The sequence below is a fragment of the Cetorhinus maximus genome, chromosome 21, assembly GCF_964194155.1.
Source record: "Cetorhinus maximus chromosome 21, sCetMax3.hap1.1, whole genome shotgun sequence".
Classification (NCBI taxonomy): domain Eukaryota; kingdom Metazoa; phylum Chordata; class Chondrichthyes; order Lamniformes; family Cetorhinidae; genus Cetorhinus; species Cetorhinus maximus.
In genome coordinates, this window is record NC_135899.1 from 72579435 (window position 1) to 72598870 (window position 19436).

The following is a 19436-nucleotide window of genomic DNA, read 5'->3' on the forward strand; positions in this document are numbered from 1 at the left end:
AACTGCTGCAGATTTGGCGCCACTGGACATGGAGGGCACCCACTGCCAGTGGCCGTGAAAGTGACTGTGGCACTATATCTTTACGCCAGTGGCTCCTTTCAGGGCTCCAGAGGTGACCTCTGTCGGATATCGCAAGCCTCCACCCACAAATGCATCCAGGAGGTCACGAACGCCATCTTCGCAAAGGCAAACAACTTTCTGCATTTCACCAGGGACCAGGACAGCCAGGATGCAAGAGCGATTGGATTTGCCCAGATCTCTGGTTTCCCACAGGTGCAGGGTGCCATCGCCTGCAATCACATGGCGCTCAAATCTCCGCCATAACAAGCAATGAACTACGTCAACCGCAAGGGATTCCATTCGCTCAATGTACAGCTGGTGTGCCACCACCACAAACGCATCCTGTAGATCTGCGCTCGGTTTCCAGGGATTGTCCACGACTCCCACATTCTCAGTCGGTCACTGATCCCTGATGTCTTCTAGGGTCCACAGAGTCTGCAGGGATGGCTCCTCGGAGGACGGCTACCGTCAGAGGGCGTGGCTGATGACGAATGTGCAGTGGCCTCAGACTGCAGCAGAGCAAAGGTATAATGAGGGTCATGCTGCAACTCGCACCTTTGTGGAGCAAACTATCAGGTTGCTAAAAATGAAGTTCCGGTGCCTGGACCAATCTGGTAGAGTCCTGCAATTTAGTCCACAAAGGGTGTCACGCATCGTTGTTGTCTGCTACGACCTTTGCAGCACCAGTTTATAACGGGGAGAGAAGCTGGCTGAGGAGGAGATGGAGGAGCTAGAGGTCTGCTCCAATGAGTTGAACGTTGTCGGGGATGAGGGTGAGGAGGACCTCGCAGGCGGTGATGACGGCAATGAGGCCATCACACTGGCCAGACGAAGCAGGTGCTCCTGGGAGGCCCTCATAGCTGCTAAATTTGTGGAGAATGATGACATCATGTAGTGAGGAGACACCATAAATCCTCATATTACATCTGTGAAAGTTTGACTCCTGTCTGGCTGAGGGCTCGCTTGCAGTCTGTAATCAGGGTCATATCATGGAGAAGCAGCTTTGAGACTTTAAATGCACCTGATCCTTTGTCAGCCTTCAGCACCTGACCCCCTCAGGAGCACAGCACCACTCGTCACAGATGGGAACAACATGGGGGCCAGCCCCACCCTAACAGTCAGGGGAGCACACAGAGAGAATGATGGAACTCTGTGACGCCTGCCCACATCATTCTGGCAGCAAAGACTAGCACCATCAAGGTGCAGGAATCACTAATGTGTCCAGGAAGTGAGAGGCCAGACTATCATTTTGGCCTGAAGGCTGCACAACGCACAAGAAGAGGGCCTGAACTGAAACACCTGCCTTTATCTTGTGCAGGAACCAAGGTTTCACATCTGAGTGAAATGAACATGGCTCATCAGAACAAGGAGCCATAGGCAGGGCAACATTCTTGGGAGTTTATGTACAAGTGATTAACACCTCTGCCCAGGCTGTGCAATTACATCTGCTTGAGGTGTCAGCTGTGGCTCAGTTCATAGCACCCTCGCCTTTGAATCAGAGGGTTGTGGGTTCATGTCCCACTCCCGGAAACCAAGAACTGTGAATGTACTCGAAAGAGTTACAATCTGTGACTGTTGATAACTCAAAAGAGTTACATCTACTTAACGAGGTGTCAGCTGTGGCTCAGTTCATAGCACCCTCGCCTTTGAATCAGAGGGTTGTGGGTTCATGTCCCACTCCCGGAAACCAAGAACTGTGAATGTACTCGAAAGAGTTACAATCTGTGACTGTTGATAACTCAAAAGAGTTACATCTACTTAACGAGGTGTCAGCTGTGGCTCAGTTCATAGCACCCTCGCCTTTGAATCAGAGGGTTGTGGGTTCATGTCCCACTCCCGGAAACCAAGAACTGTGAATGTACTCGAAAGAGTTACAATCTGTGACTGTTGATAACTCAAAAGAGTTACATCTGCTTAACCTTCCTAATCTTGCCGCTATGCTTTGCTGCTCCCTGGACATCCACAGCAGAGGTGGAGACAGCCTGCTGACTATCTGTGATAACCTTGGTGGGCGTCCTCTGCAGGGCTGAGACCTGGAGGGCCCCAGCCTGCTTTTAGCTTCCTGCTGTATGGCAGTGGCACCCTCCATGGCCTATGGAGCTGGAGCTGCAGGGCTCACAGAAAAAGGGGATTCAGATGGGCTAGACAGTCCCTGATGTCACCTTGGTGGATGACCCTGGGGTGTGCACCTGCTGATCCTCGTCTCTATGGTTGCCCAAGAGCCCCTGGCTGACTCCTTGAGGAGGAGTGGCAGCTGGAGTGAGATGGAGCTGCCCCGCTCCCCTCTCGTGTACACACTGTTGGAGGTCAACGATGGCATCAGCGATGGAGTTCAGCCTGCTCAGCAGTCCAGGACCGGTGTCCTGGACAAAGATCACCATGGCGACCACCATCCTACTAGTGTTGACCTTGGTGCATTGGCATGCCGGCGCTATCGCTTCAGCTTGAAGGCGGAGGGACTCCTCCATCATGCCTTGCAATCTGAGTTCAGCAGACATCCCTTCCTGATATTCCAAAGCTTGCCTTTGCAGCTCCAGCAACTGAGGTATGACTGAGTCCAGAGGCTCCTCATCCAACTCAGACTCAGCAGATTTCTGGCAGTCCTCCGAGTGCCAGAGACCTAGAAAGTCCCTGCTGCCACCTGCTGTGGAGACAATGCGTTGTGCTAACCAGACTGTGATGCCAAGGGTACTCTAAAGCTAGGTCCCACCAAGGTGTATGTCTGTGCACTGGTAAAGCGTGTGCGTGAGCGTTATGGCATGTCATCAATGAAGATGCCTTCAGATTCCTCTTCAAAGATTTCTTTGGATCTTGTTTAGACATCCTGGGTTGTGGACTCGATCAGCTGTTTCCAAGATGTGCCTGTGAATGCAAGGAAAGATAATTAGAGTATGGCAGAGGCCTATGAAACAGGACGCATCACTCACAGCTTGGTTGCACTGATAGATGTTGCACTGCTTGATCCTCACTTGGTAGAGCACCGCCGACCTCACTGTCAGCACAGGAATGGTCCAGATCATCACTGGCCTGCTGGATGACTGTTTTCAAAGTCCATGAAGACCTTGATTTCAGGCATTGCTCCATCAGTCTGCGACCTCTCCCTCTTGTTGTGTGCAAGCTTGTCCTGCATGAATAGAGATGCGGAGGGTGTAAGCAGGACACCTGCCAGGCCAGATGATAAGTATGCCTGGCATGTTTGGGTGGTGAGTGTTCCCATGGATGGAATGAGGACAATGAAGGTGTGTATGAGAGAGTGAATGGTGATGCGCCCTGAACTGGCAGTGAGTGATTGAGAGCCTTGTGGATGTGTGATGGGTTTGAGAGTGTGAGAGTTGAGAGTGATGAGAAGAATGACTTACACTGGCGAAACGGGGGAGATCATTCATCCTTTTACAGCACTGGGTGGCTGTCTTCAATTGTAGGCCGTTGGCGCTGACCACAGCTGCCACTGCCTCCTAGCTCGATTGCTGATGTTGCTGCCCACCCTGCGGTCAGAGCAGGGGTAGAGGATATCACAGCAGGCCTCCGTGGTGTCCAAAAGGTGGTCGAGGGACTGGGGGCTTCAGTCTTCCTGCCTTTCGGGGCCACGTCTTGTGTGCAGTAGTCCTGCGCTCAAAGCAGAAAGGTGTGTGCGTGGCTGCACACTTTAAATATGGCACCTGGTGTGAGGAAACGGTGAGGTGATGGCATGGCAGGCAAATGAGAGGCCGCCCACCATCAAAATGGCATGTTTCCCGAAAATGCATAATGAATGCGGCAGGATTAGGACAATAATGGCCATTGTGGCCAGCGAGTAAAACAATAGTTTCCTGCCTGCTACCACACTTAGTGCAAATCTGGGATGATTCCACCCTCTCACCCCTTACCCACTGTCTCTGTGTCTCTCCACTCCTTTCCCACTCGCTCTCTCTCCCCTTTCCTACAGTCTATCTTTCTCCTTTCCCGCTCTCTCTCTCTCACTCTCTCTCCATCTTTCTGACTCCAGAGCCTGGATCCAATCCTTATAGTTTGCAGGGACCAAGTCCTTGTCCCACGGGATGACGTGGAAGAAGCCAGGCTGGCAGGGATGGGGTGTGGGGGGTGCGAAGGAGCCGGGATGGCTGTGCAAGAAGCCGTGTTGAAGGGAGTATCACAGAAGCCGCCAATGTTTTGGGGGGGTGGGGGGGGTCGGGGGTCGCTCCTTCTCCTCCCGCCCCAGGTTATTCACAGTTCTTCAGCTGATTGTCAGCCAGCAGCTTCCCATCCCTGCCCTGCACTCCTGCTCCTGGACCTCATGGCCTTGCTCTCTCCCTGTAGCCTGGGGTATCTGGTGACCATGCTGGTGGCTCCAACGTCAGAACATGATGGTGGCTAGCCCAGCGTTCAGCATGGGGCGGGGCGGGGGGAGCAGACTGCAGATGACATATAATTGAAAATGGTGATGTAAATTAAAAAAAAGGTCCTGAAGAGTCAACAACATTAAAGTAAAATGATTTAAAGCCGGGCAACTTATAATGATGACTTACTATATGTTGGACTCATTAAAATTTTGAAATTCCTTCTACTATCTTTTCCAACGGTTGCTGCTGAAATGCAATGTCATTAATGAAGGTCTGTTTAGGTGTAGTTTCTCTATTAAGTTTATCTTTAAGACAATATCTATTGTAGTCTCGCACATAATTCCTTTGCCAACATTATCTGTTCTCCATTTAAAGTTGTCAGATTGGTAGACTTGTCTTTGGATTTCTGTAAGTCTTCAAAGTGATTTGGTGCAGAAAATCTATGGCCCACTCTCATGGCATAATGTTTGACGCTTCTACTTATAAAGCCACCAAGGTCTCTGGAGTTCGGGCAAAATTACAGCACCTACATGAGCTGGCAGGCACAATACCATGGATGTATCTTAGGCAGCTGCAAGGAGAGACAGCAGGCTAAATCCAGTGGCACTCATGGGGGTGTCTGCTGCACAAGTGCTGGCAAATGGACAGATCAGCCATCTGCTATGAGGCACTGGAAGAATTTCGGACTCAGTCAGCTTTGAGTCCTAAGACTTGTCTGTTGTGTTTATCTCAGGATCGTGCACTAAGAGGCTGAGAAAATAATTGCTGTGGAAATCTCTCACACTTGGCCCTACCCCCTCTTATGTTAGGGGTCAGATTCAGGGCCAACAGGAGTGCTACCAATCCCAGGTCTCAAAGAGAACATATAACCAATGGGATTCTGAGTGAAGATTTGGCGAGTTTGGATCCTGGAACTTTGGCCTTTATTGGTCTCCTGTGTCCAGATTCCAACCGAACCATCATTGGGGCAGAAGATCACATTTTACTCTGCTTATCCTGAAGCTCTCTGAGGGAAAGAGGAATTCACAGTGAATGCTGATTATGGTATAACAGTTTAGGGGAGAGGCTACTTAGATCTGCTCATCAGGGTCTGACACTGGTTTTAGGTTCCCAGTTGCAATTATCAGGTATTTGTATCAGGCATTGCATCAGCTTTTTAGAGGGGCCACTGAAGACTGCTCACAAAATGTCATTTTCTTGTTGGAATCATAAGATGTAAGGGCTGCTCCTCTTGGGCCAATGGAAAAATTCTGTCCCAGTGCTAGCCCATTCCAGACCCTCCCTGGGATGACTTTTCTCCCAGATTTGACTTGCTGGCCAGTCAAGGGTGGGAATGCCCAGGGTGGGAGCCAGCCAATTCCATTGGTGCTTGCAGTTCACTGGCAGCAATTAAATAAAGCCTCAACCAATAATGATTCAAATCTCCCAACACAAATATCAAGTCGGAAATGTGACCTCTTTGAGAGTCAAATTGTGATCCTGTTGAATGTTACACCTTTGTGAATAAGTTGGCACCTGTTGAAAGCTTGGTAGCACCCTCCATTCGGAATCAGAAGGCTTTGGGTTCAAGCTGCACTCCACAGCCTGGAGACTGACACTTCAGTGCGGGACTGTAGGCATGCTGTACTGTCAGGGCATTTGGGATGAAACATCAAATCAAACCTACATCTGCCAGCTCAGTTGGATATAAAAAACCCATGACAATTTTTGAAAAAGTGTGTAGGACTTCTGAGTCTCCAAGCAAACATTTATCCCTTAACTAACATCACCAAAAAAAGATTAACTTGTGTTTTATCCAATTGATGTGAAAACTGGTGCCACATTGCCGAAATAAGAAGTCGTGATTGCTCTTCAAAGGCACTTCAGTGACCTTGGAGTGCTTTGGTATGTCCTCAGGGAAGGAAAGGTGCAGTAAAAATGCAAAATGTTACTCTTAGTTTCTCAGTTTGGTACTTAGGAAAGTAAGATTGTAGTCACCCATAATCATTGCACAAATAACTTTATGATCTGTACGGTAACATACTGCCGTTAAACAAGTTCTTTCTAATTGTAAAAGCAAAAAACTGCAGATGCTGGAAATCCAAAACAAAAACAAAAATACCTGGAAAAACTCAGCAGGTCTGACAGTATCTGCGGAGAGGAATACAGTTAACGTTTCGAGTCCGAATGACTCTTCATCAGAACTAAGGAAAACTAGAAAAGAGGTAAAGTATAAGCTGGTTTAGCAGGGGGCGGGGGAGGTGGGACAGGTGGAGCTGGATAGAGGGCGATTGCCAAAAGATGTCATCGACAAAAGGACATAGAGGTGTTGTCGGCGGTGATATTAGCTAAGATATGTGCTAATGGTGACGTTAAGGGTAGAAAGCAGGATGAGCAAGGTACAGATAGCCCTAGTGGAGGTGGGGTTGGGGGGAAGGGATCGAAATAGGCTAAAAGGAAGAGATAGAACAATGGATGGAAATACATTTAAAAATAATGGAAACAGGTTGGAAAAGAAAAATATAAATTATTGGAAAAAGGGGGATCTGAAAGGGGGTGGGGATGGAGGAGAGAGTTCATGATCTAAAGTTGTTGAACTCAATATTCAGTCCGGAAGGCTGTAAAGTGCCTAGTCGGAAGATGTTCCTCCAGTTTGCGTTGAGCTTCACTGGAACATTGCAGCAGGCCAAGGATGGACATGTGGGCAGGAGAGCAGGTTGGTGTGTTGAAATGGCAAGAGACAGGGAGGTCTGGGTCATGCTTGCGGACAGACCAAAGATGTTCCACAAAGTGGGCACCCAGTCTGCGTTTTGGTCTCTCCAATGTAGAGGAAGCCGCATTGGGAGCAGCGAATGCAGTAGGCAAAATTGAGGAAAGTGCAAGCGAAATGCTGCTTCACTTGTAAAATCCCGCTGTCGTAAAATTCCACCCTATGTTCTCAGGAAGACACACTCAACTCTTCTGGTAGCACTTTGCATAATCCTGGCTGGCATTCAGTGCCATGCTGAGTGATTTTAACATTCCAGGAACTTTTTTTCAGATAAGATGTTGAACCGAAACCTCAGCTATTTGCTCAAGTGGACCTAACTGACACCACAGCAGTTTTCAAGAAAGACTAAGGAACTTCCTCAGTGTCCAGCATAATACTTATCCCTCAATCAATATGACATAAATAGATACGGTAGCACAAATACCAAAGGCTGCAAGACAAATGACTAATTAATCTATCTGAAGAAGGAAATCCATAAAAAAACACCACAAATACAAAAATTAATGTCACTATGTGACTGCATCACCCAATAAAAGAGTTAGTGATATTGAAAAAGGAGCCCTTAAAATCAAAAAGTAGCCCTCGAAAAGAAAATTGATCCCTGCTGTTTGATAGAGGTGTTCAGAAGCCTGATGGGTCTGGAGAGAGTGGATAGGGAGAAACTTCACATCAGCGAAAGGATCAAGCGCCAGCGGACACCAATTTAAGGTGATTGGCAAAAGAAGCAATGACGACATGGAAAGAACTCTTTACACAGCAAGTGGTTAGGATTTGGACTGTGCTTCCTAAGAGTGGATTGGAAGTAGATTCAGCTGAGGGCTTCAAAAGAAAATTGGAAACTTATCTGAAGAGAAAAGATTTGCAGGGCTACAGAAAAAAGGGGAATGGGACTAGATGAGTTGCTGTTGCAGAGAGCTGGAACAGGCATGATGGGTTGAATGGCTGCCAGTGCTATTGTTAGTTTCTTTCTCTTGTTAAAAAAGGTAATTGTGTGGCACTTGTGTGATGTTCTCTATCACTGACTGACACATGCTGTCTAAGCTGACAAATAAAAAAATCAACACCTGGGCAGCGCTACAATTATTCCAATTGCGATCAGCTAACTTAGCATGGACCATGGATCAAATCAGTTTTCTGCAGGTTTATACGGCTCCATTTAAAACTAGGCAAAGTGCATACAAAGCAAACCATAGGGGAAAATATAATTCAGTTTTAAGATATCAATATATTGAGAGCCTGTGTGTTATATGTACCTTTATCACATACTCGACAGAACCCCGTGCTCATCAATAAAAGCACACAGCAAAAGGATTGTGGTTCCAAATAGAGGATCGAAAATTAAAAGGGGAAAGTGTATATTAAAATGGTTTTCAAAAATTAATGATGCAGCAACTGTGGGCACAACCTTACACCATTATGACATATTCTGACCAGATTTGGGATAAGTCACGACGAGTGGAAGATCTGGATCCATTTCGAAATTTTTCACCAATTCAAGTTGTTCAATTGAGTGAATCGGTGAAATGAATGAGATGCCATTGTGTTGAAAATACTCAAACGATTGCTTGGTTTCTTTGTTGTTATCCATTGTGGATTTGTTATCTAAAAAAGAAAAGATTTAATCCAGGATTATTTTTTTGCACACATTTTTAGCAGGCAATTATAAAATCAATCCAGAGTGCCGCAAAATATTACAGGGTCAATTTTCCAGGCCTTTGCCCCAACAAACCTTTTTGCAAAGGTGAAGAAAAAATTGGAGATCCAGATCTCTGCCCTTTCGAACATAATCTGGGAAATTTCCATAGTTTATCTGAGGGCCTGATGGGGCTGTTGAAATAAACCAAAATGGGTCCTTCCCAATCTCTTGCTTAATTTCCCATTGAGAATGGTTGCTAGACACCCTATTGCACAAGCACAGGAAATATTCTGCTGTGTATGCTCCATAATCACAGCTGATCTGAGGTCTGAGAGTTCTGAGGGCAGATAGATGATAAAAGCTAGTTCACATGTAGTTGCTTGGTAGCACAGAATTTGAGAATTGCTAAAAAACGAGACATGCAGCCAAAACTTATTATTTTACACTTATCAGGATAGACCCAAGAATGCCAATTATCAAAAGGAGCAACAAATTATACTGCTTGAGAAAAGGGTGCTGATTGATTGGCAAGCGAACTCTGATTGGTCGAGGCTTTGCCAAGGAGGATGGACCAGGGAACTATTGTCCCCCATGCTTTTGTTTAATTCAAAAAAGGTGCAATGCCTGGACATGTTTCTTTTGCCTGCAGAGGACAGGTCCCTGGATCTGAAAATATCTAGCTTAAGCATAAGTGAGCTATATTGTGAGCCCACCTGATGATCTTAAATTGGCTGTTAGTGCAATTCTTAACTTCTTAGCACACTTTGGACAGCACTTGCTGAACAATCCCATCAGGGAATCACATCTAACATTAGACATTATAGGAACACAGGAAATAGGAGTAGGCCATTCAGCCCCTCAAGCCTGCTCCACCATTCAACTGGATCATGGCTGTTCTTCTACCGCAACACTGCTTTCCTGCGCTATCCCCATATCTTTTGATATTTTAACTATCTAGACTCAGGCTCTGTGTTGAAGATACTCGATGACTAAGCCTCCACAGCCCTCTGGGGTACAGAATTCCAAAGATTTATCACCCACTGAGTGAAGAAATTCTTCCTCGTCTCAAATGGCCTACCTCTTATTCTGAGACTTTGTTCCATGGTTGTAGGCTGGCAACCGCCCCCACCACCACCACACCCACCCCCCAACCAAACCATGCCACCAACCAGTCAGGAAAAATATCCTTCCTGTGGTTTACCCTGTTGAGCCCTGGAAGAATTTTGTATGCTTCAATGACATCACCTCTCATTCTTCTAAACCAGACATGTTCAAACTTTGTGTGGTGGCCACATTTCCATTTGTTTTGTCACTCAAGAAGCCAATGAACAAACTTAGGAAAGATACATGAATTTTAAAAATGTAGAAAAGAAAACTTGCTGAGCAAAAATAAAGCAGTGTCAAAGCAACAGAGTAATAATATTTTAAAACTAATAATTATAAAGAAGATGACCCTTAGAGTATGAGAGGGTCAGAGTTGTTTGTCCGACTCACTGCCAGTCTAGGCTGCTCACTCACAGCCTCACCCAATGTGTGAATGGATGTGAATATCTGTTGGTGTATGGGGATGAGGGTGAGTGAGCATCCAGAGACTGAGTGAGCCAGACTCTCTCACATACACACACACGGGCGTTCGTCCTCTCTCCCCAGCTCATGTGGGCATGCTCACGCTTTTCCTCTCACACACACCAGTTTGCCTCTTCCCCCAGCCCTCAACCCCAGGTTCCACAGCATCTCACCGTCTGAGCCGCCCAGTCTCTCCTTCCTATGGCCCTGGCAGACTCTCTCACCTCCCGCCTGGCCCCAGCAGACACTCTCACTTTTCCCCATAGCCCCAAAAGACTCCCTCACCTTCTGCATGGCACCAGCGGACTCTGTCACCACTAGTGGTGACAATCAGCAGGAAACGTGGCAGAAGAACGGCCTGTGGTTAGAGGAGCAGCCCCTTGCAGAATCTCCAACTTCACTTACCTGTCTTACCAGCATTGTGAACAGTGGCTTCGGGGCACAATCTGGCCCACGGTCTGCTAGCTGGAGAGTACAGCCCAGTCTCCTCAATCTTTCCTCAATCCCACCATCCCAGGGATCAGTCTGCTGAACTTTTGTTTCACCCCCCTCTTTGGCAAGTATATCATTCCTTAGGTAAGGAGACCAAAACTAGACACAATTCTCCAGGCGCGGTCTCACCAAGACTCTACAAAATTGCAGCAAGGCTTTGTTACTCCTGTACTCAGATCCTCTTACAATAAAGGCCAACATACCATTTGACTTCCTAATTGTTTGTTGCACCTACATGTTAGCTTTCAGTGACTTATGAACAAGAACACTTCCCAACTTCTCACCATTTAAGAAATACTCTTCACATTAAATTACATCTGCCATGTCCTTACCCACTCACTTAGCCTGTCTAAATCCCCTTGAAATCTTTTTCCATCCTGGTGAAAACTCACATTCCCACCTAGTTTTGTGTCATCAACAGACTTGGAAATATTACATTTGGTCCCCACATTTAAACCACAGTTCCTTGAGGTACGCTACTAGTCACAGCCTGCCAACCCAAGAATTACCTGTTTATTCTTACTCTCTCTCGGCAGAATTTTGCCCTTGATGGGCGGGCGGGCCCGACCGAATTGGCAGCGGGCGGGCACCCGATTGCCGCCGCTGAAACGGGTGAGCGCCGCTATTTTGCACAGGCGGGCCAGTTAAGGCCCACCCAGCGGGTTAGCGACTCCCACGTAGAACGGGAAAATCGTCGCGGAGGCGGGCATGCCCAGGATGCCGGTTCCAATGGGGAGCTGGCAGTCGGTATAAAGAGTGGCCAGGCAGCCTCCTTCAGGCAGTGCACCATGGCCACTCGAAGAGGGAGAGAGGCTGCTCTCAGAGGACAGGAGCAGGAGGAGGGGGGCAGGCTGCAGGAGAGGCCAGTGGGGGGGGCCAGTGTGCCCCTCGCTTCTCTGATGCCTGCCTTGCTGTCCTCCTCCAAGAGGTGTCCAGCTGTCAGGATATTTTGTATCTGGAGGATGGGAGGAGGAGGGCCCCCCATGTCACCAGGCAGGCGTGGGAGGAGGTAGGTGACACAGTAAGCGCCCATGATGATGTGCGGCGCACAGGAACACAGTGCTGCAAACGATTCAATGATTTGCTGCGCTCTGGAAGGGTGAGTACCATGTCGGTCTTGGCCATTTGACTCAGCAGGAAGCCTTAGCCTTTGAGCCCTCCCCACGTCTTACTGTCGTTACTGCATTGGGCATTTGGCGCACGCTGGGTGGGTAAACAGATAGTGACCATGCTTACATCAGCCTTAGTGGTTGATGAGAAGATGGGTTCTCCCCCCAGCATATGTTAGTGTTACTTGCATTTGAGTAGTTTGGGGGCAACCTGCAGAGGAGGGAGCTAGACACATACTCAGAACTCCAACACATGTCTTATTGATGGTGATGAGATGGTGGAAGGGGAGCCTCAAGGTGTCGTGGCCAAGAGCTATCTGCTGGCCTCGGCGCCGCATCTAGTTGCGCCTCCTTGCCATGGGCGCTAAGACCCGTGTGTTATTTAAGGTGATGGACGCGGAATGTGTCCAAGGTGTCTGTTGGGGGAGGGGGTTGGGACCAGCCGTACTATCTTCTGGGGACTGATCACCAGTAGTGTGGACAGGAGCCCTAGAGGCCTCAGATGGGCCACTGTGGTTGGGGTGTGGCATGTGCGTGCAGAGTGCATGAACGATCAGCCCCAATAAATCCTCTTCACTCTTCTGCAGGCAAAAACTGACCACAATCAAAGGGAATGCCAGAGGACCGGTGGTGGGCACGCCCCGCTCCAGTGCCACACCACCTACGAGGAGCAGGCCATGGAGCTGGGGAGGAGGCAGGCAGCCAGCGCGGCAGGTGGCGGCGAGGCTGGGGTCCAGCAGCCAGGTATTTGAGGTCTACAGTCCCATCCACTCTGTCTGCCCACCATCCAACCCACTGATGGTTGCTGCAATCATTAATGCTGCAACACAGCTAATTCACAGACTGAGACACTCTGACGTGTGGGTCATACACAAAGGTCCATCGTCCCCTTGAGGATGCGCATCTCCAGCACCTTCCAAAGTCACCTTATCCCATTTGTGACTACTATCCCCATGCCATGGCATGTTAGGCCATGGTTGCTTCACAGCCAAAGAGGTTTTGCATCTTAGGGGAGTTGGAACCTCCACCATCCTTTCAGCCAGTGCACCCCGCATTACTCTGTCGAAAAGGTCCTCAGCACCTCACCTGTGAACCTCATGTCACTCAACTTAAATAAATGTCACCACGTTACTCATCCGTGCACCAAGGGGAAAATGTTGCCTTCTGCCCACCCGTTCTATGTCCCTCATAATGTTATGAAGGTCAATAATGTGACCTCTCAATCTCCCGTGATCCACGGCAAATGTCACAAGTGTTTGCAATGTTTCCTCAGCACCGCAACTATCCAGGCCAGCATGCATCCAGGTCAGGTACCTCTGCACTCTCCCCACTCGAATGGTACGTAACATGCCATGTGGCATTCCTGAGGCCATCTGACCAGCCTGTCTGAATGCGCATCTAATGTTTGGGCCTCCTTTTGACTCTTATCCACCCCACCAATGTTCGTCTCCTTAGGGTGAGTGACTTAAGAGGATGCGGGGGTGGGGGGAGAGTGGGGAGGGATGAAAGGTTTAACTGACTGAACGCTAACTGATGCACTGTCCTTGTTGCTAATTTCAGCATCACCACTGCAAGGCCTCGCCCAACGACACCGGAGCCCCCCCACCACCCCCTCCACACCTGAGGGCCAAGACGTGCAACTTGCGGCACATTAGTTCAGCCAGCCAGGCACCAGCACAGACACAAACTTCGGTGGGGAATTTAACGTCAGCTAGTGTCCCGGGTCACTGTGGAGAGGGCACTTCACAATCGCTGGAGGAGATGGCAGGGATAGAGAGTGCTGATGGCGCCAGCAGCTGCAGGACTGCAGGGGACCAGGCATACGCTGAGTCCGGCACTGATGTGCCTCTGGAGTTGTCACCAATGCAGCAGCTGCAGGACAAGTGGCAGGAATCGCGTTTGCATCTGGCAGGGTTGCATGAGGGTATGCTTCAGTTGGTCTCTGCGATGGAGGAGTCCAGGCAGAGTGCAAGTGAGGCATGAACCTCAGGACAGATCTTCACGCTTCCTCCACTGAGAGATGGGCGACTCTCATGGAGAGGGGCTTCGATCGGATAGAGACTCTTCTGATTAGTTAACGCTCTGACTTGCAAGCCCTCACAGCGGCAATGGCCATGGGTGGTCATTCCCAATGTGGGAGATGTTCTGGGCACCAAGTGTCAGCGCTCAGTGTCCATGCATCTGCGGTGAGCAGTGAGGTCCAATGTGACCTCACATCGACGCAGCAGCTGCCTGTCATCACTGCGAGCTCCTCTCAGGGTGCTCCGGATGAGGGCAGCAGCTCCTCCGCCCCTCTGCCAGTCAACGTTGTATCCGTTGAGGCTGCGATAACTGGGGAGGTGCCAGTTCTGGAACCAGCCACTCCCTCCCAGGCGGGGCCATCACAGGCTCCACGGGCCAGAGGACGCCCGCCCGCCAAGGTCATCGAGGCCAACAGGACAGCAGAGTCAGCAGGCCGTCTCACAAGCCACTCCGAGCGATGGGGCAGCAACTGGACATAGCACCCGCAAACAAAAGCGTAAGGCACTTTAGGCACTCCATCGGTATGTCACTGGTGATTTTGTGTTGGCCTTAGATTAGGGAACAAATACTTATGTTTGTCATAGAGACGTTTCTGTTTTATGTTGGACTGAATAAAGTCCACTTTTCTGACCATGGCTGAGGGTGTTTCATTTGTGCTGCAGTTGTATTTTTCACAGACATCTCATGAGTGTTTGAGTGGACATTGATGTTTCTGTACTAAGCCCTTTGTTGCAGCTGATGAGGTGGAAGATGTAGCACCTAAGTGCCACGTGTGGAAGCGTCAGACAATGCTAGTCCTGCTGATCGATGTGCGTGGAGCTAGCTGAAGGTTCGTTGGATTAAATTGTCCCGGGTGTCCCTGCCTCCTTTGTGTAATACCGGGTCGGCGTGCTGCCCCTCATCATCGCCCTGTGCTTCCCCATCCTCTGAGCCACTGCTGGATTCATCATGTGCAGCCTCATCCACTGCGTCAGGGTCTTCATCGTCAACTGCATCCCCCCTTTCCAGTGCAAGATTGTGCAGAGAGCAGCATGCTACCACTATCACAGAGACGCAATCTGGGGGGTACTGGAGTGCGGCCCCTGAACGTTCCAGGCAACGGAAGCGCATCTTAAGATAGATGGCTCTCTACACCACAGCCCTTGTGGAGGCGTGGCTCCTATTGTAGCGCTCCTCAGCTTCTGTTCTTGGACGGCGGAGTGGCGTCATGAGCCACTTTCTGAGGGGATAGCCCTTGTCATCCAGCAGCCAACCATCCAGCCGAGCCGGAGCACTGAAGAACCCCGGCACCTGAAAGTGTCTGAGGATGTAGGCGTCGTGGGAACTACCTGGATACCTTGCACAGACTTGCAGAATCTGCATCCTGTGGTCACACACTATCTGCACGTTCATAGAGTGGAAGCCCTTCCTGTTGAAGGCAGCATCAGGCTCACCTGCTGGTGCCTTGATAGCCACACGTGTATAGTCTATAGCACCCTGGACGTGGGGGAAGCCAGCAATGGCCGCAAAGCCTCTGGCTCACTGTGGCTGACTTGCCTGGTCGCAGCAGAAGCGGATGAAGGTCAATGCCCATCTGAACAGAGCGTCTGTAACCTGCTTAACACAAGTGTGGACAGCTGATTGGGAGACACCGCACAGATCACCCACCGAGCCTTGGAAGGAGCCAGAGGCATAGAAGTGGAGGGCAACTGTGAGCTTCAGTGCCGCTGGCATGGGGTGTCCACCCACACAGTTAGGAGAGATCTCAGGGCCAATCATCTGACAGATATAGTTGACTATTTCCCTTGAGAGACGGAGCCTCCTTCGGCACTGCACCTCAGTCATATTGAGGTAGCTGCTTCGCCGCCTGTATACCCTGGCAGCAGGATAGCGGCGTCTTCTGCGGCCCCTTCCACTTTGGACAACCTCTTGGCCCTGCACCCCTTGTGCCTGCACCTGGCCTCCCAAAGGTGGCTTCCCTGGAGGCTGATTGTCCACGCCTGACCTCCTCCTTATTCTATCCCTCCCTTCCTCCTCAGAGGAGCTACCTGCAGTGGAGATGTCGGAAGATGTCCAGGCTAAATGGAGGCCTCCGGAAAGCTGCAGGCCTGATAAAGATAACTGTCCGCAGACTGGTTTCAAAGTACAGAGAACGCTATTGGAAATCGATCTGAACTGCTAACAATCACACAGGCGAGTTTACAACACTCACTGCTTTAAATACTTCATGAAAAACATGAACAACCCCTCTGAGTACACATATCCCATCAGTGCATGAGTTTTAATAAAAAATCTCCTACCCGCCTGCCCGTTGGGCTCATGCGCCGAGCCGAAGTTCGTATGGGCCTCTCAAAATTGTCGACAATTGGCAAGTTAAGAGCCTTAACGATGCCTTTAATTCATGGCCGGTGCGCGACACGCTGCATAGCGTGCCCGCCGACCGAAATATCGCGATGCCGCGCGCTGACATCAGGACGCTCACGCGACATTTTAAGTGCTGACATGCGGGATCTGCCACCCACACGTCAGCCAGAAAATTCTGCCCTCTGTTTTCTGTCTGTTAACCAATCCTCAATCCATGCTGGTAAATTACGCCCATCGCACGTGCTCTAATTTTGCTTGCTAACCACCTGTGTGGGACCTCATCAAAAGCCTTCTGAAAATCCAAACAGCCACTGGTTCCACATTATCTGTCCTTGTAGTTTCATCCTTAGAAAATTCCTAACATGTTTGTCAAACATGATTTCCATTTCATAAATCTATGTTGACTCTGCCCAACCAGTATTTTCTAACTTTCCAGTTCTAAGTTTCGCAAATTCAGACTTGTTGACTACACTCTTAACCAGTTCAATACTTTGCCTATTGCGAAGAGCTGAAGGGATGTGCTGTTTGACAGCCTACATACCTGGCATCATACCAGCACTGAAATTCATAAAGTAGAACATTTGTTTGGCTTGACAGCAGCTTCCTGGACAAGTTATCCAAAAAGTTATCCAGCTTTGAAATGAAGCGGCCTAACAAACTCCCTTTCCTTTCTACTACTGTCTACCACAAGCCTACCTTTACTGTTCAGTATATGTATTGGGTTTCTTGCAGCTCCATGCCCTAAAGATTGGCCTTATCAGAAATCGTGTAAATACAGCCTGAGCCATTTAATCACCATGCGAGCTTCATGCCAAAATGGGGCACATCAAGGCTGGATCCAGATTACCCATCCAGATTATTGTTTGCTGTATCCCCGTACTCACAAATGGACGTAATGCCGCCACTTTCAGACCTGAAAAGTACCCGTCTACCTCATGTTATCCTGGAATATTTTCATAGAATTCACAGCACAGAAATAAACCTTTCGGCCCAACTGGTCTATGCTGCTGTTCATGCTCCACATGAGCCTCCTCCCACCTTACTCCATCTAACCCTGCCTATATATTCTGCTACTCCTTTGCCTCTGAGTAAAGAAGTTCCTCCTGGATTCCTTCTTGAATTTATTCGTGATCCTCTTATATTTGTAGCCCCTGGTTTTGGACTCCTCCACAAGATACCTCTATTAGGTCACCCTTCAGCCTTCTCTTTAGAAAAGGACCCCAGCCTGTTCAATCTTTCTAGATATTTATGTAAATAGTGAAGAGCAGTGGTCCCAGCACCAACCTAAATAAATAAAGGTATCTCAAAAATTTGGGCAACAAGTGAAGCTAGCCGTTTCAGACTGCGGTTATGCAGCAGCAACACAAGTGGTACCTTCCACTCACTAGTCCAGTAACATAACCACTACAGTCCCTTTTCATGAATTTAAAAATCAAGAGAGATGAACAATGGGTGGCTGCTCCAACATTGCCAGTTTTACACTATTGCCCAATGCCAAAATTAGCCCAAACTACAGCAGATAACACAACCAGAAATGTTTAAAAGCCCACTAGCAGTCTAAAACAACTAACCAGTGAAAATACCTACCTACAATTGAGAAGCAATTTAAATAATGCTGGGGCAGGGACTCTCCCAATTGCTCTCACCCAGGAGCTGTAATCTTGTTTTAGAGTGGGCGAATCCAGTACCTGTACCTAGGAATTTGGCCTTACGTGCCCGGTGGGCACCGCAGGGACTGGGCTGTTTTGTTGACCCCTTTAATCACATCTTGGTTTGATGTTTGTAAGCTGTCTTTAAAGTTTTTTTTCCTTGATTTTACAGCTGACCTGACTTAGGGGCTGTGCTTAATTTCTCCCTTGTTATTGTTAATTTAGTTAATTGTTTTGACTCGAAAAGAGTTACCTAGGAATTTGAAAATAGCAGGAAGTTCCTTAAGTAGTCACGTACTCTCATTTGCAATCATTTATTAGCTGCTCACAATTTTGCACAGGCACACTAGATGACCAAAGCACACCTGACTGAAAATGATTTTGAGCACTTTCAGTGGCCGTCAGTTGCAAGATATCTCCAGGCAAAATTTGGATCTCTTAACATCTAATTTACCAGCAAGCGTAAATCAACAACCATGAGTTCAAAATCCACCCAGGCCACTTATAAAAATGATATACAACATTACCTTAAACAGTGTCTCCACTTCTCATTTGCTGATTGCTTAAATTCGTGATCACTGTGGAATACGTTGTTTCTCTTCCCTTGCTTCAACTCGCGATGAACGTGAAATGTATCGTTTCTCTTCCTGTAAGTGAAAGATCATGTGACTTATTTAATACGAACTTTGTGCCCATCAAAATAGTTGCAGGGAGAGATTGGGCTCCAAGTATGTTCTTCTAATCTGATTCCCGCATTATTTTCAATTCATCCTTTTAACAACAAATGAATGCCGCGCTGAGTTTCATTCATGTCACATTAAGGACAAATGTGGGGTGGGGCTGCAAGGTTTATTTTCCAAATTTCTGGATGGATTAATTTGAATAGACTTTATGAACAACACTGACAATATTCTTAATCTGCACAGATTGAAAGCAATTAACAGCCTTAATTGGCAGGAACATGCATTTACAACCTGAGAGTTGATGGAATATCGGTAATTGAGAGTTGAATTTAAGAACGTTCCCAAAACTGGCATCAAGCTATAGCCTACGTGATTTTGAAAGCAGCTGGAACGGCAATTGTTGAGGGTTTTGCCATAACTAATCTTACTGCAACAGTTTAGTAGGAAGAGAAAGAGAAGCCTGCAAATGGGTTCGATCATTAGCATTTTAAAATGTGGAGAAACTATCCAGCAGTTTATTTATTAAGTTGGAGGAGAATTTTGACCATAGATGGTAATCTTATATGTATAGCATTAAGTGACAACATTGAGAAAGAAAGCATATCAGTAATGAATTAATTCACAGAAGTAATTCATAATTACTTCATAATTCTATTTTTCCAGCAGCATTGTCTAAATAGAATTGAATGTCAGGATTTAACCTTTGATTTATTGTAGTTTATTGTATTGTTTTAGGTTTTGATATGTTCCACTGGAGGAGATTTTTGATTATGGCATTTATTAGCTGGATGGTAGACACCGGGCAGAA

At 48.0% G+C, this 19436-nt stretch overlaps 1 protein-coding gene across 1 annotated transcript in view; it reads right to left on the minus strand.

Moving 5' to 3' along the window:
- The window catches only part of LOC144695992 (amine sulfotransferase-like), a 49064-nt gene extending 30425 nt beyond the window's left edge, over nt 1–18639 (minus strand). Inside the window, exons 1-2 of the mRNA XM_078567147.1 lie at nt 18473–18639; nt 8560–8730 (exon numbers count right to left, since the gene is read on the minus strand). Of these exons, the coding sequence (XP_078423273.1) occupies nt 8560–8716 (157 nt within the window). The 5' untranslated portion in view covers nt 8717–8730; nt 18473–18639. The remainder of the gene's footprint in view (nt 1–8559; nt 8731–18472) is intronic.
- Nucleotides 18640–19436: the final 797 nt, after the last annotated feature.